At 41.9% G+C, this 22,918-nt stretch overlaps 1 protein-coding gene across 1 annotated transcript in view; it reads left to right on the forward strand.

Moving 5' to 3' along the window:
- Positions 1-22,918, forward strand: part of LOC139406745 (receptor-type tyrosine-protein phosphatase F-like) — a 453,529-nt gene that overhangs the window by 234,037 nt on the left and 196,574 nt on the right. Inside the window, exons 3-4 of the mRNA XM_071149731.1 lie at positions 449-594; positions 4,351-4,492. Coding sequence (XP_071005832.1) covers positions 449-594; positions 4,351-4,492 — 288 coding nt within the window. The remainder of the gene's footprint in view (positions 1-448; positions 595-4,350; positions 4,493-22,918) is intronic.

Below are 22,918 nucleotides of genomic sequence, written 5' to 3' on the forward strand. Positions count from 1 at the left end.
AGAGGGAGAGTAGTATCTGCTAGTTTTGTATGACTATTGATGAGAGTGAGACTAACAGGCACTGGAATTATGGCAACAACACAATACAAGACAGGAAGGACAATACAGCACTGGACTGTTTTTTACTCACAGACTTTTTTGACTTGATTTGGCTGCAGGCAGTTTGGTATCCGATTTTGAAAACACATTGTTACTGCTTGAACATCAACTGGTAGGGAAATCTGAATGCCCTGTAACCTGCCCAGAGCTGTATGCTCCTGTGTTGTTGTTGTCTTTCTCTTGCTTTTGGTCTGGTCTTCATGGTCCTACTGTATGTGAAGACCTACTGTACGTATTCCTAACTTCTACCCGGTTCAGTCAGCAGAGTATTGGCCTCTTCTCGGAGGTTTCATCCTCCTAGGGAGTTTTTTGATTGATTGACATTGGATGTCCTCTTTCTCTCTCCCAGGCATGCCCAGTTTCATCAAGTCTCCAGATGACCAGACAGGTATTTCGGGAGGCGTGGCATCCTTCGTATGCCAGGCGGTGGGCGATCCCAAGCCACGCATCACTTGGATGAAGAAGGGCAAGAAAGTCAGCTCTCAGCGCTTTGAGGTACATGGTCTACTACTGTATTTTATTTATTTAATTTGACATATACAATGTACAACAGATTTTTCACCAGAGTTTAGCTACATAGCTAATCCTCACCCATAAATGAGAATGGATCAGCTTGCCCGTACAGAGAAGGTTGAGAAAAACTGTAGGAACACGAAGCAGACATAGTAAACCTTTCCTAATTACATTACCAGATTCATTTTTATTCTATGGGCATACCCACATCCTTATTTCAAAGCAGCACTCAACCACAAGTCTGTCTGTTTCAATTGTCAGTTGAGTGACCACCTCCCTCTCTCGCTCTGTCTGCCTTTTATTCCACCAAAGAAGCACCTGAAGCAATGCAGAGACAAGATGCGGAGACCCTGCTCAGACAAGATAGGTACAGGTACACAGACAGGCAGGCAGGCAGACTGGCAGAGAAACAGACAGACCAGCAGGCATGTGCACAGATCGAGCTCAACCAGTGCTCGAGTACCTGCCCTTTTGCCTTCTTATGAGAAAGGAGGTCAAAAAGGGGACTATCAGCTAGTTGGAATACTTTATTTTATTTATTGTGTCTAAAAGAATATATATAAAAAAAGAACACATTAGACCTCAAACTAGCTAATTTAATTTCTCTTGAATCTTATATCCCCCTCCCTCCCGCCTCAAGCACGCACTCAACTGACTTCTGGAGTCAGGAGTCACTGGCACTAGCTTGCTTACAGTAAGGGATGAGTGTGCTGTTGCAGAAAATAAATAGGCCAATGCAACAAAATACAAATCTAGATTTTTATGGAATATCTACATAGGCGTACAGAGGCCCATTATCAGCAACCATCACTCTTCTGTACGTTGTGCTAGCTAATCTAAGTTTAGCATTTTAAAAGCCTAATTGATCATTAGAAAACCCTTTTGAAATGTTGTTAGCACAGCTGAAAACTGTTGTCTTGATTAAAGAAGCAAAGAACCTGGCCTTAAGACTACTTAAGTATCTGGAGCATCAGCATTTATGGGTATGATTAAAGGCTCAAAATGTCCAGAAACAAAGACTTTCTTCTGAAACTTGTTCAGAGAAAATAAGGCTATTCCATATGAGAAATTGCCAAGAAACTGAAGCTCTCGTACAACGCTGTGTACTACTCCCTTCACAGAACAGCACAAACTGGCCCTAACCAGAAAAGAAAGAGGAGTGGGAGGCCCCGGTGCACAACTGAGCAGGAGGACAAGTACATTAGAGTGTCTAGTTTATGAAACAGACGCCTCACAAGCCCTCAACTGGCAGCTTCATTAAATAGTACCTGCAAAACACCAGCCTAAACGTCAAGAGTGAAGAGACGACTCCAGGATGCTGACCATTTTGTTACCATTTAATCTGTGGATTTGCCCTGCATATTATCAAGATACCAAAGTGTTGCCAACAAAAATGTAGGCCTATAGTAAATGGCGTTCATTTGTTGTTCCCCATGACAACAAAATCATAAACAACAGAGTAGGGCTGGCTAATAAGTCCTTAGTTTTGGAGTTATGCTCAGGTATAACAATTTGTTTAAATATATGCTTCCATATTTCCAACTCCTATTTTTGAAGATCAAGGGGGGTAACATTTTTTGGAATGACTGGAATTCTGATATCATTTAATCATATTATTATATGGGTAGAAAGTGATGGGTTACATAAGAACCCATAAAGTTACATTTAACATCCATATATGGCCAGCTATGTAAACTTCAACATTGATTTCTTCTGTAATAGATGTCATTCAATTGGTAACATATATTTGTGTCTTCTTCTAATGTCCCTAAGGGGAAAGTAATTGAAAAGTAAATTCATGTAATCAGATTACGTTAATGAGTTTGGGTAATCCCAAAGTTACGTTACTGATTACAATTTTGGAGAGGTAACTGTAACGGATTACATTTAGAAAGTAATCTACCCAACCATGATCATACATTACAGTTGAGGAACAATGGGAAAGTAATTCTGCTTTGAAAGTTGATAAACTTGAAACCTCACGTTTGAGAAAATGGCCTTTGAATGTTTTGGTACAGCTACTGGAGTGCTCTTCATTGTCTTCACCCAATTCAGCATCGTTCACACCCTCTTAAGCTTTAGCCCCACCCATCTCTTTAAGGGTTGATCCGAGCGTTCTGTCCTATCAATTACAGTCAAGCACCCAAACTAAGTGGCTAACGTTGGCTAGCTTGCTATCTACTCAACCAATCATGGCTAGCGGGAAGGTTGCTGGCTTTTTATATGGCTAAACCATCTAGGCTCGTAATTTAACAGCTGTATTCATATTTACAGATGGCATACAAGTTTGTTATTAAGGCACATGAAAGTTCACATGTTCAATAAGCATTTCCCAAAAAAACGCATTTTGATTTTCAAAAAAAGTTTGTTCAAATGGCTCTCCTGTGAAGTAGTGACACGTGACATATGCTACTTTTCCTGAAACAAGATGCCAGTCGAGGACGTGTGAGGCGTCTGTTTCTCAAACTAGACACTCTAATTTACTTTTCCTCTTGCTCAGTTGTGCACCGTGGCCTCCCACTCCTCTTTCTAGCCTGTAATCAAACCCACAAATGCTGATGCTCCAGATTCTCAACTAGTCGAAAGATGGCCAGTTTTATTGCTTCTTTAATCAGCACAACAGTTTTCAGCTGAGCTAACATAATTGCAAAAGGGTTTTCTAATGATACATTTTTTTTAAATCTGCCTTTTCCAGCTACAATTGTAATTTACAACATTAACAATGTCTCCACTGTATTTTGATCTATTTTATTTTAATGATAAAAAAAATGGATTTTCCTTCAAAAACAAGTACATTTCTAAGTGACCCCAAACTTTTGAGTGGTAGTGTATATTAATTATGAATTTGGAGTTATGAATATGGGAACAAAGAGAATAGCCCCTTCAGTGATAACCCAGCCTATCTGGCACTCTAGGCAGGCTCAAGTGAACGCTCAAAGTGATTGAAAAATGTCAGATACTATTTGAACATAGGTGTGCTCGACTGACACAGATCCAGTCATTGGAGTAAAGAATGTTCTGGAATGTTCTCTTCCTCTCATGTGGATGTTTGGGTCAGAGAGTTTCCACTGCAGTGGAAGGAAGTTTAGGAGACCCCCTCCCTTGACCTGTGACCTCTAATTCTTTACCACCCTAAAGGCTGGCTTCCTGAAAGGCCTTCCTGAAATATCTGCTGTCCACTCAGGGTCATCATTTCATACAACATATTTCTCTCTAATCGGGTGATTGTATCAGATCATACTTACCTACTCCGCTTAGCTCCCTGCCTGTGGAGCATAGGGCAGCAACAAAGTCATGCAATGTCGGAGGGTCCTTTTCAATTGAGATCAGAATAGAGTAGTCTCTATTTGGTATGGCTTAATAGAGTTTGAGTTTGGTCAGGTATGCCTTGGTCAGGTATGGTCAGGTATGCCAGGTATTCTTGTGCAGACTGGGTAGAATTGGAGCATAGTCTGTACTCTTGTTATAAACCCAGTTCCTCAGTCCCGCCTACGTAGTAAGTAGAAGTTCTTACCCCTATATTAGTCCCCCTGCCAGTGATCCAACAAGGAGTGTTCCCTTGGCACAGTGGGCTCTACAGTGCTCTGGTGGTCCTGTACGTATTGATGAAATAGCGATCAAAGGGATGCCTGTGCTAAGATGACCGTTTAAATCAGTTTAGATTTGAATCTTAGTCACAGGACGACCATAGGTCTGATTGTAATGCCTTTTATCTCCTCTCCCCATCCGTGTGTCCAGGTGATAGAGTTTGACGACGGCTCAGGGTCCGTCCTGCGTATCCAGCCCCTGAGGACCCACAGGGACGAGGCCATCTATGAGTGTACTGCCATCAACAGTGTGGGAGAGATCAACACCAGCGCCAAACTCACCGTCCTGGAAGGTACGATACACCTCTCTCACTCCTTTTCTCTGTCTCTCTCTCGATCATTCTTTTTATAAAGCTTTTTCTCTCTAACTCTCTCTCTCGCTCTCACTCATATGCGCAGGCACAAATTCACTCCCTCTTTCCCTCTCTCTCTCTGTGTCTGTCTCACTCATCTCTCTTATTCTCCTCATCTATTCCCGCCACAAGGAGTTTCTTTGTCTTGATCAGCGAGGCTCAATATGTCCACACAGATTCCAACGATGATCTTGATGTCTGCACCACTGATCAGAGTGGAGAGGGCGTTTTATGTCCTGCTACTTTTGGTAGCCTGCTTGGTTGATGAAATAGAAACAATACATCCGTTTGTGATTCGCCCGTAGCTGTTAGATGTACTGATTAGAGATGTGTCTTGACATCTCTATTTTATTACACTTTCCAACCATGAATCTACAATCTGACTGCAGGAATTGTTTTTGTTCTGAAGCTTATGTAGAGGGGGTCTGTGTGAAATTCGTTTTTTCCTCTCCTGACAGTGGAAACAACAATAATTTTATCCACATTCAAATTGATAGTGAAATATTTGCAAACATTTGGCCGGCTGGCAGGGTTTTTCCAAATCACCTAGGAACACATTATCTGGACTAGGAGACGATATTGTAGATACCGTCAGGCTGGCTGGCTTCCTTCCTGGCTTGCTCAGCAAATATAGCCGGAAAACCCCCAAGACTTCAGTCTATGTCCCAAATGGCACCCTATTTCCTGTGTAGTGCACTGCTTTTGGCTAGTACCCATAGGACTCTTGTCAAACGTAGTGCACTATGGAATAGGGTGTCATTTGGGACACATTCTCAGAACTACCAAAGGTTTTGTTAGGCGTGTGGCTGGGTGCTGAGGTTATTGGTGTTAACCGGGATCGGTATAAACTGATCTAGGATCAGATTAATGGCAGAATTACCATCAGTCGGATGTAAATGTATGCAGATAGACAGAGGAGCCAGATAGGGGGGCTTTGTAGCATGTACTAGACTGGTGTCTTATCAGTCTTAATCTGTGTCTCAATTGGCACCATATCCCCTATATAGTGCACTACTTTTGACTAGGGCTCAGGACTCTGATCAAAAGTAGTGCACTACATAGGGTAGGGCACCATTTGGGACATATACATTGGGCAGCCATAGGGCTCTGGACAAAAGTAAGTCACTATGTACGGAGTCATTTGGAAAGCAACCCTAGTCTGTCTGTGTTGAACAATAGTGCTGCTATGATTGGCAGACATGCTGTCTGAGTACAGTGTGAAGACATCCTCCTGATGTATCGAGTGTGATGTGTTCGGGAGAGGGACATGGCTGATGGTTGACTGTAGGTTGACTCATGGATAAAAGGATTGTGCTTGGGTCACGTTGCTCCCACTCACACGTTACTGTACATCAGCATGTGAAGGATTGGGATCAGGAGGATGCCGGAAAGAAAGCAGTGATGTTTTAGACAGAACTCCTGTTTCTTCCCTGAGGTTGAGCCGAGACAGGGAGTGGAGATGATGGAGGAGAGAAGGAGAGTGGTGAGAGTAATGGATGGTGAGAGGAGGAGAGGACAGGAGGAGAGAAGATTGGTGAGCGTAATGGATGAGTGGAGGAGATGAGACAGATGGCATGGCCTATTGGGGGCGTGGCTTTCAGATAGATATTTTTGGCCACCCATGAGTTCTTATTCATTCTTATTCATCATGTTAAGTTTGTACACTGCAAATCTTATTTTTCCTTCAATATTTGTGTACATTAGATTTGTCTTTACAGATATTATTTAAATATTATAACAAATTGATAACTCTCCCAATACTGAGACATGCATAGGGTAAATGTCAATTTACTCTTGGGTAAAGGTCAATTTATTTGGGTTTTTTCATTAAGTTTTAAATGTTCAACAAGTTCAAATTAAATCCATCATTAAGTTAAAATGTAAAATAGTAAACAATTCAAACAATAAGTACTCAATTAAAATCAGGGAAACCAAATGGTAGTACTCTCCTGTGGCCTGTTCGCTCCATATGAAGGTGGTGCTGGTGCTGGAAACTGGTATCTGAATTGGTGCTGGATCTGCAGAAGGGATGAAAGACAACCTGAGGAGCAAGCAGACCCACAAGGGAGCCCCAGACCCGAAGGACAGTGATGGCACTCCCATGTGGTCCACTCGCTCCAGGTTAATATCTGTTGGTCCCTCCTCTGCACCTCATCTGGTGCTGTGACTGGGTCTGGTGCTGGAACTGGGACTGGTGTTGGATCTGTAGAGCGATGGAAGGACAACCTGAGGAGTGAACAGACACACCTGGAAACACAAGACCTGGAGATCAGTGATGGTAGTCCCCTGAGACCTGCTTGCAGTGGGAGGGCTGCAGGCCAATGGTAGAGGGGAGTAAGGCTTGCCTCTGCAGAACTACTCACCTCAAGGTCTGCAGTGCGTCCCCTCCTCCTCAAGCAGCTGGTCCGGTTCTGGATGCTGGGGAGTTCTGGGTCCGTGGAATGGGGAGTCAGGTCGGCCGCGGTCTAGCCACTGTTACCCACAGAGCCGCAGACCTAGAAACAGTTCACAGACTCCTCAGTCTCCCTCCACAGGAGACAGAGACAGAGAGAGAGAGAGGGGGAGAGACTGTGGGTAATGAGAGCGAGAGAGACTGTGGGTAATGAGAGCGAGAGAGACTGTGGGTAATGAGAGCGAGGCATTCGTCATGAAGTGCACACTGGGAGAAAGGCTGAAGCCTGAAGGAGAGACAGAAACCGAGAGATAGTCAACACTAAGATATGGCGAGAGGGTTAAACATAGAGGAGAAAGAGTTTCCTCATTTGTGGAGTATTTATGGCATTCCTAAGTCCGCATTCCCCAGCACACCACTATTGCTAATGTTCTGAAATGGATCATTATTGTTAATTGATATTGATGCCCAAGGGATATTGTATGATGATGATGATGCCCTAGGGATATTATATATTGCATATTGATGGTGATGCCTGAGGGATATTGGATATCGTATATTGATGGTGATGCCGAAGAGATATTGTGTATTGCATATTGATGGTGATGCCTAAGTAATTACATTCCAGTCCATAGCACAAAAAAATGCTGCGCTATACTGTCGCTGTCTGTGTGTTATGTGGTTGGTGTTGCTGCTACTGATTCTGGTGTTGCGTTCTTTGTCACTGTCTCATCTTGTCCCATGTTGGTGTTAATTTGTATTCTGGCACTCCAGGCTGACTCAAGCAAACTCGCAAAGTATTTGAGAGATTCAAATATCCAGTCTTCCTGAGCAGGTGTGGGTTGTTGCTGTGTTCAGTGGTGTGAACAACAGATTATTACCAGACTCAACAGGCCAGAGTGATCTCCGTCCCTCCAGTAACACAGCCTCGGCCTCTCTAACCCATGTCAGATTAAGCCAAAGAGTGGAGGAAGGATATTACTGTGGCAGCCCAGCACGTGTCACCGCTGCCCTCACACTATCATGGAGATGAGACCGGGGCCCCACACAGTCTAATTCCCGTGGTCAGGCCTGGCTTTATCACTCTGTGCAGGAACATCAGAGTACAGAGTGGCTTGAATAAGGAAGTCACTGACTGCTGATGGCAAGCTGTGATCATAGCTATGCTGGTCTGAGTCCCAAATCAAGTTGTCAAGTATAAAATCGCACCCTATTCACTATATAGTGTACTTCTTTTGACCAAGGCACACTGTGCTCATAGAGCTCATAAGCCCAAAAGGGTTCTGGTCAAATGTAAAGCGCTGTATAGGGAAAGGGGTGCCATTTGGGATGCTGCCCTGGTCTCTGCTGTTAACTGGTGTTCCTCGACCATCAACAAACCCCGCTAACTGGATATAGTCCCCACATCAGGGACAGCAGGGCTATGTTGTGCCAAGAGGCTTCCTTTACTCTGGTTAGTAAAGAGTGAATCTGGAAGGTCCCAATCACAATAACACTGTTTGTCTGCTGGTTGAAGTAAGCTGCAATGGAGATACAGTGGTACCTCCATTTTGGGAAGTAGTGATGCTGCTGGGAACTATCGTACTGTATTTTTCATCATTGACTGTATGAAAAAGTTAACACGAGAGAGTTTTCTACTGTATGTTGTAGCTCCAGCATCCTCCCAATCATTTTCCATACAGTTCTACAAACAAGCTGACCTTGATTCTGTTTTAAACCATGTACAGTATGGTTATACTGTTATAACTAACACTCTGATGCTACAATATCATACACACACAAGGGTTAGTTTATTTCAAGATCAGGATCACACTTGATCTTGGACTCACAATTCCAGCATGTAATTGTCTGGGCCAGACTGGGGTGTCATGGACAGCCCAGACCAGGCCTGAATAGTTCCCATTAAATGGTTCCTGGTTCCTGCAGTGAAAACTGGTCCGGAGGAGGAATTAACCAATTTATGAAGGGCCTGATTACAGAGTTAGAACTCTAACTCCTCTTCTCCCTCTCCACTCATACTGCTGGTAGAGAGACTGGCTAGGGTGCCCATACGGAAAAGTAGTATATGGCCTTATATATCAAAGAACATGGCCTACGGTATATTTTGAAACATATGATCATATATTTTAAACCCATACTGTATATAAACGTGACATATATTTAAAAATGTATGATCATATATTTCAATAACATACAGTACCAGTCAAAAGTTTGGACACACCTACTAATTCAAGGCTTTGTTTTGTATTATTTTCTACATTGTAGAAAGAAGACATCAAAACTATGAAATAACACATATGGAATCATGTAAAACCCCCAAAAAGTGTTAAACAAATCAAAATATATTATATTCAAAGTAGCCACCCTTTGCCTTGATGACAGCTTTGCACACTCTTGGCATTCTCTCAACCAGCTTCACCTGAAATGCTTTTCCAACAGTCTTGAAGGAGTTCCCACATATGCTGAGCACGTGTAGGCTGCTTTTCCCTCACTCTGTGTTCCAACTCATCCCAAACCATCTCAATTGGGTTGAGGTTGGGTGATTGTAGAGGCCAGGTCATCTGATGCAGCACTTCATCACTCTCATGCATGGTCAAATAGCCCTTACACAGCCTGGAGGTGTGTTGATGTCATTGTCCTGTTGAAAAACAAATGATAATCCCACTTAGCGCAAACCAGATGGGATGGCGTATCGCTGCATAATTCTGTGGTAGCCATGCTGATTAAGTGTGCCTTGAATTCTAAATAAATCACTAACAGTGGTACCAGCAAAGTACCCCCACACCATCTCACCTCCTCCTCCATGCTTCACGGTGGGAACCACACATGCAGAGATCATCCATTTACCTACTCTGCGTCTCACAAAGACACAGCGGTTAGAACCGAACATTTGGACTAATCAGACCAAAGGACAGATTTCCACCTGTTTAATGTTTCTTGCCCCAAGCAAGTCTCTTCTTATTATTGGTGTCCTTTAGTAGTGGTTTCTTTGCAGCAATTTGACCATGAAGGCCTAATTCAAGCAGTCTCCTCTGAACAGTTGATGTTGAGATGTGTCTGTTACATGAACTTTGAAGCATTCATTTGGGCTGCAATTTCTGAGGCTGGGGACTCTAATGAACTTATCCTCTGCAGCAGAGATAACGCTGGGTCTTCCTCTCCTGTAGCGGTCCTCATGAGAGCCAGTTCCATCATAGCGCTGGATGGCTTTTGCGGCTGCACTTGAAGAAACTTTCAAACTTCTTGATATTTTCCAGATTGATTGACCTTAATGATGGACTGTCATTTCTCTTTGCTTATTTGAGCTGTTCTTGCCATAATATGGACTATCTTCTTTATACACCTCTACCTTGTCACAACACAGATGATTGGCTCAAGATTCCACAAATTAACCTTTGACAAACTTTTAAAATGCATTCCATTTTAAAAGCAACCTTATGAAGCTGGTTAAGAAAATGCCAAGAGTGTGCAAAGCTGTGATTAAGGTCAAGGGTGGCTAGTTTGAAAAATCTCAAATATTAAATATATTTTGATTTGTTTGAAACTTAATACATGATTCCATATGTGTCATTTCATAATTTGATGTCTTCATTATTTTTCTAAAATGTAGAAAATAGTTTAAAAAAATAAAGAAAAACCCTTGAATGAGTCGGTGTTATAAAACCTTTGACTGGTAATGTACTTTAAATGAAGATTCTACATTACTATTGAAATTATTGCATGACAATACAAGGGTTTACTAGTCATATTACCAGGGTTAGAGGTTCCTAGCCCATTATGTTAATTATTTTGACAACACCTTGCTTGTTTCAGCAATGGGCAACAAAGTTTAGTCATGTTGTTAAGAGTCCATGTTATCACAAAAACGGACTCAACCGCACGAATGCCTGGTCGTCCCGTCTTCAGCCAGCTTTTTGTTCTCCCCTTCCCAGAAAATTAAACGGTTATGACAGTTATTTTATTTTCTTGACATTCTTCATCCATAACCGTCGGTTACACAGTTATACGGTAATTGTGCCAGTCCTACAACCACAGTAAGTTAGTTCATTGTTACCCAGAAATGATATGATATTGAGGTAAGTACAGCTGCATTGTACCTTTAAAGACAGCTGATGTAGCTTTGGTGCCATTACTAGGAATGATTATTTCAACACTGAATACTGCTTCCTCAAATGACTTACCCCGGTGGGACTGAATCTATTTATCAAATGTTTTTCATAAAAATGGTCTCTTTGATAAAAGAAGGCCTCTGAGGGAATATATTGAATCTGAAATAGAATTTGAAATATTTTTTTGCGGGGGTTATGTTATGTATAATGTCAGTTACTGAATTAGATAGAACCAAGCTTAGTTTCCAGGTCCTCCGGTTTCCAGGTCCTTCTTGTGGACGACAGTCTTTGTAAACAGAGAAGCTTGGGTGGGTGGATTAGTCCATCAACTATAGGGGTGGTCATGGTACATAGACATCCAAGTAGGGCTGCAATCCTCCCCTAAATGTTATAGTTGGAATCGCCCGTATTTTAGGAGAGGCCAGGGGTTATACAAATGAAAAATAAAGTCGAACACTCATCTCTCTTTGTTGTGGGTTTATTTGACAAACATTTCATCTAAAGAGACATCTTCCATCATGCAGGCTTTATTTATTTACTTGGTACATGGATCACAGGCTACCCAGACCAAATGTTGAACCAATCAAAACTCAGTGTTTGACTGATCTCTGTAGTTATTATCATTGTCTTTGTCCTAAATTGCAGCCTATTCCCTATGTAGTGCACTACCCTATAAAGCACACTGAAGAGGGAATAGGGTGCCATTTGAGACACAGGTATGATCTGTATTATTATTGTTATTTTTAACACTATTTATGATTTGTATTTTTTTTACAAGTACACTGAACTAAAATATAAACACAACGTGCAACAGTTTTAAAGATTTTACTGCATTACAGTTCATATAAGGAAATCAGTACATATAAATAAATGCAATAGGCTCTAATTTATGGATTTCATATGACTGGCAATACAGATATGCATCGGTTGGTAACAGATACCTTAAAGAAGGTAGGGGTGTGGATCAGAAAACCAGTCAGTATCTGGTGTGTCCACCATTTGCCTCGTGTAGCGTGACACATCTCCTTCGCATAGAGTTGGTCACTGTTTATGACTGTTTATTGTGGCCTGTGGAATATTGTTCCACTCCTCTTCAATGGCTGGTCGAAGTTGCTGCATATTGTCAGGAACTGGAATAACCTGTCGGACACATCGATCCAGAGCATACCAAACAGGCTCAATGGGTGACATGTCTGGTGAGTATGCAGGACGTGGAAGAACAGGGACATTTTCAGCTTCCAGGAATTGTGTACAGATCCTTGCAACATCCTTGCTCGTGCGTTATCATGCTGAAACATGACGCGATGAATGGCAAGACAATGGGCCTTAGGATCTTGTCATGGTTTCTCTGTGCATTCATATTTCCATAATTGTCCATAGCTTACGCCTGCCCAACCATGGGGCACTCTGTTCACAACGTTGACATCAGCAAACCGCTCGCCCACACAACACTATGCACACCTTCTGCAATCTGCCCGGTACAGTTGAAACCAGGATTCATTCGTAAAGAGCACACTTCTCCAGCGTGCCAGATGCCATCGAAGGTGAGCATTTACACACTGAAGTTGGTTACAGTCTGGTCAAGACCCTGGTGAGGACAAAAACACGCAGATGAGCTTCCCTGAGACGATTTCTAACAGTTTTATTTCATAAAATAAATAATCCCTGTTGTGTGATTGCACTTAAATTAGATTTCGCACACCAGCTGTTATTGACAAATAGACACAGACCACCACCCCTTGTCTTACCAGAGGTACCAGATCTGTCTTGCCGGTGCAAGGAAACCCAGACAACTGTATATTATCCATGTCGTCATTAAGCCACGACTCGGTGGAACATAAGATATTACAGTTTTTATTGTGCCGTTGGTAGGATAGTCTCGAACGTAGCTCATGCAGTTTATTCTCCAATGATTGCACGTTGGCCAGTAGGATGGATGGTAGAGGCGTGTTAACCACTCGTCAACAAATTCTCACAAGGCACCCGGAACTGATTCCCTGTATTGGCGTCTCTTCTTCACGCGAATGACGGGGATTTGGGCCTGATCCTGTATTTTTTTGTAACATTGTTCCCTGGGGTTATTCCGAATATGGAGGTGCATGAATTGGGGTCAATTGTTTGAACGCAGACACTGGATAAAGTATTGAAAATGCCAGACCAAAAACTGGTATCCTGCTTTTTGAAAGATGCAGATGGTGTGATCTGTATTATTTATGAAGCAAAGCCCAGTGGTTTGTCCTCGGCCCATATGGCTAAGCACTGATCCAAAATTACTTCTGTCATCTTCACTTTGTTTTCTCTCTGTCTTCGCTATTACCTGGAGACGTGCCCAGTGAGATGATAGGAGGAGGAGTGGGAGGGAGGTGAGAGGAAGGGGGGGGGGGGGGGGGGGGTTATCGACAGAGGTTGTGGGGAGAGAAAAAAAGTTGGGGAACGAGGAGGGGATGGGGGAAAGAGTCTGAGGAAAGAAGCAAGGGCAGAGAGGGAGCGAGAGTGATCCAGGTAGGAGGGAGGGAGGAGAGGGAGATAGAAAGACAGAGGGAGTGGCAGTGGAGGGTCCCTTAGGACTGTCTAGCACTGGAGGTAATAAATTACTACAGCATACACACAAAACAATTAGGGTTCCTCAAGAGTTCTTTGGGAAGAGCAATGGTTCTATGTGGAACTACAATGAGTTAAATAACCATTGGGGTCTTCAATGGTTATTTACAGTTCACAAAAGGGTTCTTTGCTCTTTTGGTCGTAATTAAAATGTAGGGGAGGCGGCTCATTAAAATATTTTGGGGCATGGTTTACGCACAGCTTTTTGTGCAAACATGAGTGAGAGTGTCATTCTAGTTTATGTAATGTTTTATGGTACAATGCATTAAATATGAATGGCCAATATTGGTGTCTTGCAGTGATGGGATATTTGGCTCTTTTTACAGACTCTACTCTACTTGCCCAGTCAAAATAATAAATCATTCTACTCATTTACAGTAGAGTTGGAAGTTTGCATACACCTTAGCCAAATATATTTAAACTCAGTTTTTCACAATTCCTGACATTTAATCCTAGTAAAAATCCCGGTTTTAGGCCAGTTAGGATCACCACTGTATTTTAAGAATGTGAAATGTCAGAATAATAGTAGAGAGAATTATTTATTTCAGCCTTTATTTCTTTCATCACATTCCCAGTAGGTTAGAAGTTTACATACACTCAATTAGTATTTGGTAGCATTGCCTTTAAAATGTTTTACTTCGGTCAAACATTTCGGGTAGCCTGCACTTCCCACAATAAGTTGGGTGAATTTTGGCCCATTCCTCCTGACAGAGCTGGTGTAACTGAGACAGGTTTGTAGCCCTCCTTGCTCACACACGCTTTTTCAGTTCTGTTCACACATTTTCTATAGGATTGAGGTCAGGGCTTTGTGATGGCCACCCAATACCTTGATGTTGTTGTCCTTTAGCTGTTTTGCCACAACTTTGGAAGTATGCTTGGGGTCATTGTCAAGTTGGAAGACCCATTTGCAAACAAGCTTTAACTTTCTGACTGATGTCTTGATGTTGCTTCAATATTTTCACAATTTTCCTCCCTCATGATGCCATCTATTTTGTGAAGTGCACCAGTCCCTCCTGCAGCAAAGCTCCCCTACAACACGATGCTGCCATCCCCATGCTTCACGGTTGGGATGGTGTTCTTCAGCTTGCAAGCTTACCCCTTTTTCCTCTGAACATAACAATGGTCATTATGACCAAACAGTTCTATTTTTGTTTCATCAGACCAGAGGACATTTCTCCAAAAAGTATGATCTTTGTCCCCATGTGCAGTTGCAAACCGTAGTCTGGAGTTTTTATGGCGGTTTTGGAGCAGTGGCTTCTTCCTTGCTGAGCAGCTTTTCAGGTTATGTCGATATAGGACTTGTTTTACTGTGGATATAGATACATTTGTACCTGTTTCCTCCAGCATCTTCACAAGGTCCTTTACAGTTGTTCTGGGATTAATTTGCACACCAAAGTACCTTCCTGAGCAGTATGACGGCTGCGTGGTCCCGTGGTGTTTGTACTCTCGTACTATTGTTTGTACAAATGAACGTGGTACCTTCAGGCGTTTTGAAATTGCTCACCAGGATGAACCAGACTTGTGGAGGTTGACAATTTTTGGCTGATTTCTTTAGATTTTCCCATGATGTCAAGCAAAGAGGCACTGAGTTTAAAGTTAGGCCTTGAAATACATCCACAGGTACACCTCCAATTGACTCAAATGATGTCAATTAGCCTATCAGATCTTCTATAGCCATGACATCTTTCAAATGTATTTTGTCCCCCCACACCAAACACGATCACGACGCGCAGGTTAAAATATCAAAACAAACTCTGAACCAATTATATTAATTTGGGGACAGGTTGAAAATATTAAAAAATGTATGGCAATTTAGCTAGCTGGCTTGCACTTGCTAGCTAATTTGTCCTATTTAGCTAGCTTGCTGTTGCTAGCTAATTTGTCCTGGGATAATATTGAGTTGTTATTTTACCTGAAATGCACAAGGTCCTCTACTCCGCCAATTAATCCCCACAGAAAATGGTCAACCAAATCGTTTCTAGTCATCTCTCCTCCTTCCAGGCTTTTTTTTCTCTTGACTTTATATTGCGATTGGCATCTTTCATAAATTAGGTGCATTACTGCCACTGACCTCATTTGTCTTTCAGTCACCCATGTGGGTATAACCAATGAGGAGATGGCACGTGGGTACCTGCTTCTATAAACCAATGAGGGGATGGGAGAGGCAGGACTTGCAGCACCATCTGCGTCACTAATAGAACTGACTCCTATTTTAGCCCTTGGCAACGCAGACGCTCGTTGGCGCGCATGAGCAGTGTGGGTGCAATAATTGAATAACATGTATGTCTAAATGTATTTTGCAACGCTCGCACACGCGACACGAGCGGCGTAGTCAGTCTATAAGGGTTCCCGGGTTCCTGGCTAAATTCCCCATCTGGCTCTCATCAAGGTCACCGAATCATCCCCAGTTTACAATTGGCTCATTCATCCCCCCTCCTCTCCCCTGTAACTATTCCCCAGGTCATTGCTATATTTGAGAATGTATCTCAGGCAACTTACCTGGTAAAATAAGGGTTAAAGAAATCTATTAAGGGCTTATTGGAGCTGTCATTTGTGACTGAGACTTGTAAGCGTGTGCTTTAAACAGTGTACATTTGGTGATTACTAGGCATACAAATAAGAGATTGCTAAATTTTCAATGGGGACCAGTTGTGGCCGCAACCAGGCTAGATTGTGAACGACTCGAATGCATTTCTTGACTGCTGGTCATGGTGATAATTAGCCTGATGACACTAAATGATTCCACTGCTCTGCCGTTTGCTACATACTTCTCATTGCTGAGGAGAAACTAACGTCCATGGCATGGCTTAACGTTTGGCCAGAGCAAGGTGTCCGAGTTGCTGGGCAAGGTCATAAGCACAGTTGTTTGCGAACTGCAGTGCCCAAATGATTTGTTCTCAAGTTCGAGTTTGTGTTTTGGTTCTAAAGCTGTGTCCATAACATTGGGGCGGCAGGGTAGCCTAGTGGTTAGAGCGTTAGACTAGTAACCGGTTGCAAGTTCAAACCCCTGAGCTGACAAGGTACAAAACTGTCGTTCTGCCTCTGAACAGGCAGTTAACCCACTGTGCCTAGGCCGTCATTGAAAATAAGAATTTGTTCTTAACTGACTTGCCTAAAGGTAAAATAAAAAATTCAATAATCAAGTATTTGCTGTCATTCTTGCACCATGCGATCAATTATCAATTGTAAACATGTATTTTTCTTCTCTATGCTCATGATCTATTTTCCTGCGTGCATATGACTGAGCAGGTCTTATTGGGCCGCTGTCTGAGCCTGATGGGCGTTTATTAATTACTGCTGTATGACTTATCAAACGAACGCCAAAAATAAATGAGTTACTCAGAAAAATGAATCATGCCTCTCGAGCCAGCAAAAATACTCGTTCAAAAGTAACGAATCGTTCGCAAACTGCAAATCACTATTGTCTTGTGAAAAAGTCACATATGGAATTGTGTCAATTGAGAATGGTTGACTTAATCAGTCAGTGGTTCTCAATTCTCTCTTCAAAAAACCCCAGCTGTTCTAGGTAGCTCACTTGATTCAACTTGGCAATTAACACAATTAGACCTATAGAATTTTAACTATATAATATGGCTGACCAGAATAAATAAAAAAATAGTGTGATTTTTCAAAAGGATCTACAAAGTACCTTTCAGATTGAGAAAGTTTATTTATAGAAACATAAAGGTTCTCCATAAAGGTTCTATAAAGAACCACACAAAAGGGTTCTAGAGTATATAGCCCAAAAAAAGAGTTGTAAACATACTGGAACTCTTTTTGGTGCTATATAGAACCTTTTTTTAATGGTACTTTATAAACCTTAGGAAAGTACATTTTTTATAGAACCATACAGGTTCCATTTAGAACTTAGTTTTTTTTCTCTAACACTACACAGCTAATTCAAATGTTCAAAGCTTTCTGATTAGTTGATTATTTGAATCAGCTGTGTAGTGCTAGGGCAAAAACCAAAACATGCAATTAACTTTCCTGGTAATATTTAGAAAAAACATGTGTGTGTCTAATTAAATGTGAATGATGAGCAGCATTTAACAGTCACGTCACTCCCTACCACTCTACTCCAGGAAGTTTATGATCCCACAGCAAATCACCTGGATAGTCTAACACTGCAGTGACCGGCACACTGAGACAGGTGTGCGGCCCATATGGCACCCGATTCCCTTCATAGTGCACTACATTTTACCAGGGCCCATAGGGTGCCATTGGTCCTGGTCAAAAGTAGTGCACTATATAGGGAATAGTGTGCCATTTGAGCTGCAAGCTGAGATGGGGTTCTGGTAAGGAGCTCGCTATTCACTCCTCCAACAGACACATCAATTACACCCATCATATTTCAATATGACGATTAGAATTGGATTGCTCTTAACGTGAATTATTTGAATGGCTGAAAAACATTTGACCTGCTGTAGATGTAGTGCCATTTAAATGGCTTTTGGTTAATGGATTGAACATTCCAAACCTGTCCTTTACTCACATTACAATGCCTCAGGGACAATATGGCAACCATTTTGTTAACCGTTGCTTTGGACAAAATCAAGATGTCAATATTTGTGTAATGCTTTTTTGTATAAAAGATAATAAATTACAGCTCAATTGGAATCAATTCTGAATTTGTGATTAGTCACAGCAAATCCTGTGATTAACTATGTATATTTTTTTTACATTTCGTTTGACAGACCTAATCAAAATGTCTCGCAATGGGCCTGTCCTCAGATTTTTGCTGGTGGAGTTTTATTTTTGTGTAGGGTCTTGTATAAGCACAGAGGCAGAAAATGAGGAAAGAGGGTGGCAGAGAGGGATGTGAGCAGGACATAATGAGTGGAGGATAAAGAGGACACACAGAGACCAGCACACCTGCTGGAGCGAAAGAGGTAGTGAGGGAGAGAGAGAAGGGATAATAGAGGTAGAGCGACCCAGGGAAGGTGTGTGTTTGTGTATTAACCCAATGTTCGTGGGTCTGATGGGCTTTTTATTTAGTTTTTAAAACAACACCGCCGTAACAATTCACGTCAAAAAAATGTAATGCTTAGATGTTGACTTATATCAATTACAAGCGATATAGGCAGCAGACATGGTGAATATTTGCCATTTACTTCTGCTAGATCACATTTATCAATCAAAGCGCTATTTGTTTTTTAAAATTCTAATCAAGACATGGATGGAATAAATCGTGTTTATCTTGAACAAATATAAATGAAACACGGTTTTCATCACTTGATGTTTATTGCTTTGAACTGAACAAATTGGAAGGACAAATTTGACATACAGTATTTTATGGAAATGATTAATGAGCCCCATTGAACACAAATTATGGTCGGTCTACACACCAGATGATGGGCAGAGTTTTACTGTGTGTGTGTTACAAATGTATTTCTTGCACTTGATGCGTCCGTACTGTATCTTCCGGTCTTTGGGTCGACACACATTGCAGCTCTTCTCCTTGTTGCCTCCGGCTGCAATCTAGAATGATGAAGACACTTAGTTCAGCAATTTTACTAACATATCACTCGCTCAGCTGGTCGGTGTCTCGGTTATCGAAGCGGATAATCGTGGAAAAAATGTTGAAATCTTCCAGAAACATGGTTGCACTGAAAAGTTCTCTGCCAGTTTCTGCATCCCACAGGGATTCTGTGGATTCCCCATTGGATCTGAAAACACCAGCAAGGTTGAGAACCCCAAAGAATGCATGTAAATTACTTTGGTCCATCTCCTTCCGTCTCTCTCCAAAAACACGCCTTCCCTCCAAATTAGGGCAGTCCAGAATGATTTTCTGGATGATGTCTGGGATGTTCAAAAGAAGACATTTTACGAGTAACCGTCGTCCGCGTCGGCCCTGGTTGCATTCTTATCACATTGGCAGCCATGCAGGGTGGCTCATTCCTTTGGCAAGAAGACCATTCAATTTCACTTTTTTTTTTTACATCCATATCTCTTTTCCCGCAGGCTGCTGTTGAGCTGGTTGCTGACGGCTGGTGCTGGGTCTGGCTGAGGGTCAATCTCATCCTCTTCTTCCAACTCACTGTCAGACTCCGCATTGACAGAGACATGATCCTCATTTTCCTTTAAGTAAACATTGAAAATGGGTCCCACAGTCCCGAACACCACACAAGGGGAAAACAGGTTTCTCCAGCATAGCTACCCATAACATCAACACGCTAATGACGGAGGAGAGTGAGGCCGGCACTTTGCCGTTTTACGCTAGCTAGCATCCAGGACCTCATCGACCACTTCATCTGCATGTTCAAACAAACACCAGGTAGCTAACCAGTCCAAACCGACTGATTTGTCCTCTCTATCACTCTCTATCACACACACACACACACACACACACACACACACACACACACACACACACACACACACACACACACACACACACCAGGCTGAACTTGGCAGTCTCTAGTCTCTATCCATCAGCAGCACGTCAAGAGTCGACACAAGTGATTGTCCGGGTCCATGTCTCTAAGGGTTCAGAAGAGCTCTGTACATGCAAACACAGCAAACTCTCTTTTTAAAGGTGAAGTGTTGCTCTGGCAGACACTTTAAACTCGATATGCATATGCTCTTGTACTTGAGACCAGACACTTGTGTTATTTACACTACATAAACTTCCCTCATTGGTGTGTGTTCCATATTGCACCGTATCTGGTCAAAAGTAGTGCTCAATAAAGGGAATTGGATGCTATTTGAGACTCAGATTGTTTTTGCTGTTGATGTCCTTCTGAAAAATCTCTTCAGTGTGTATTCTGAAATGCCATTTTGCAGGACTGCTCTTGAATGTATTGGATATATACTTTGTCAATTTGGCTCTAACAGAATATCTAAAATAACACCAGCAAAATGTCTGTTTGCCTTGGCCATGATATTGTGTACAGATGGCTTTTGATGTCACTGTGACCTTGATCAGTGTGTATGATGGTTACTATCTGGGTGGCAGGGAAGAGGAGCAGCTATGGGAGTAGGAAACATTAATCCAGCTATTTGTGTGTGGGTTTTTTTCCCCAAGAGTTCAAAACACACTATTGCGCAAGCAGTCAAATTGTAAACATATTTATTATTCCAATGCCTCTGGCAGAATATGTCATTGGATCGCATAATGATTTGCAGGAAAATGAGTGTGTAAGAAAACATCAGAAATTATGAACTAACAGTGTTAGGGCTCTATTCAATCAGAACTGCTTTAGTCAACATCTGCATAGCCATTGTTTTGGTGGTGTCGGAAGTGGAACTGCACTGGAGCTGTAAAATCTACAAGCACTCCAGGCATTATACCTAAAGCGGACTTTGCTGCGCAGAGTCACATTAAGAGAAATCCCATGCGGCATTGTTTACAAGTTTGAACACTGGCACGTGAGATACAATCTACAGTCCGGTTAGGCTGATAGAAATCCTCATTACTTTGTTTAATGATTTTCAATTCGAGCTTCATTATTTTTTATTTAGCCTACACTTTCTCATTCTGAACTTCTATCAAGTGTGGGACCGATGTGGCTTTGTGAAAATGATTAAGAACAGCTGCTCACAAATTTGACAGCCAATGTAGTTATACCTCTGACACCGCCAAAACATCATGCGGGTGTCAGCTATTGCAGGTTAACGCTTGATCTGATTGAATCCAGGCCTTTGTATCATACTTCAGTGTATGGCTCAGCTATGATGTAATATTTATGCTGTGGGAATGGAAATAATATGTGAGAGTTTGATCTTCAGGAGAATGTCCAGCTCTGATTCATAGACTTATAGACATATTAAATGCATCGTTGTATGCTGTCAGTCACCCCCTCTGTGTGTTTTAACTTAACCAGCATAATACATACACATCACTGATTATTCTTGCCATTAAGAAACATGTCTTAATGACATGTTCAGGAATGACTGTTGTATCCTTATGATTGATCGGGAAATATAAAAAACAAACTACAATGATTTACTGTATTCAGTCTGGCTAATAGTATACTATATTATGGAGAAAAATAGATGTGGGATGTTAACTTTTCCACTTTACGGTCACTTTACGGTCTGAATTGTCTCTTAACTTTATTTTGCTTAGGTGGATAGAGAAAGCATGACTAATGTAGTAAAGTGATATGAGCAGCAGATAGGTCATTTTGTCTGTGGTGCTGCTGCCTTTTACTGTTCCATCAGTAACATGCAATGGTCCTATTCCCTACACTGAAAAAAATTAAGGTTCTTTAATGGTTCTTACTAAGCTCTTAAGGTTCCTTGTACAGTGCCAAATGCGTTTGGCGTTCGCCAAAAGGCATGTGGGAGACTCCCCAAACATATGGAAGAAGATACTCTGGTCAGATGAGACTAGAATTGCACTTTTTGGCCATCAAGTAAAACGCTATGTCTGTCGCAAACCCAACACCTCTCATCACCCCGAGAACACCATCTACACAGTGAAGCATGGTGGTGGCAGCATCATGCTGTGGGGATGTTTTTCATCGGCAAGGATTGGGAAACTGGTCAGAATTGAAGGAATGATGGATGCCGCTAAATACAGGGAAATTCTTGAGATAACCTGTTTCAGTCTTCCAGAGATTTGAGACTGGGACGGAGGTTCACCTTGCAGCAGGACAATGACCTGAAGCGTACTGCTAAAGCAACACTCGAATGGTTTAAGGGGAAATATTTAAATGTCTTGGAATGGCCTAGTCAAAGCCCAGACCTAAATCCAATTGAGAATCTATGGAATGACTTAAAGATTGCTGTACACCAGTGGAACCCATCCAACTTGAAGGAGCTGGAGCAGTTTTGCATTGAAGATTGGGCAAAAGTCCCAGTGGCTGGATGCGCCAAGCTTTTGAGACATACCTCAAGAAACTTGCAGCTGTAATTGCTGCAAAAGGTGGCTCTACAAAGTTTTGACTTTGTGGGGGGGTGTGGGGTGAATAGTTATGCACGCTCAAGTTTTCTGATTGTTTTGGTTTTATTTCTATTTTATTTCACAATAAAATATATTTTGCATCTTCAAAGTGGTAGGCATGTTGTGTACATCAAATTATACAATCCTCCACAAAAATCAATTTTAATTCCAGGTTGTAGGGCAGCAAAATAGGAAAAATGCCAAGGAGGTGAATACTTTCGCAAGCCACTGTAAACTTTTGCTTGATAAATAATATTTCAGTTAAGTGTGAGGCTTTTGATGTGGCATCTACGGTTCTTCAGAATACTAAAAGGTTCTTGAAGTGTATGGAAGTCTGCAGATGTGTCCCTTCATAGAACACATCAAATTGGCCAGTG

The sequence above is a fragment of the Oncorhynchus clarkii genome, chromosome 4 (assembly GCF_045791955.1).
Source record: "Oncorhynchus clarkii lewisi isolate Uvic-CL-2024 chromosome 4, UVic_Ocla_1.0, whole genome shotgun sequence".
Lineage (NCBI taxonomy): Eukaryota > Metazoa > Chordata > Actinopteri > Salmoniformes > Salmonidae > Oncorhynchus > Oncorhynchus clarkii.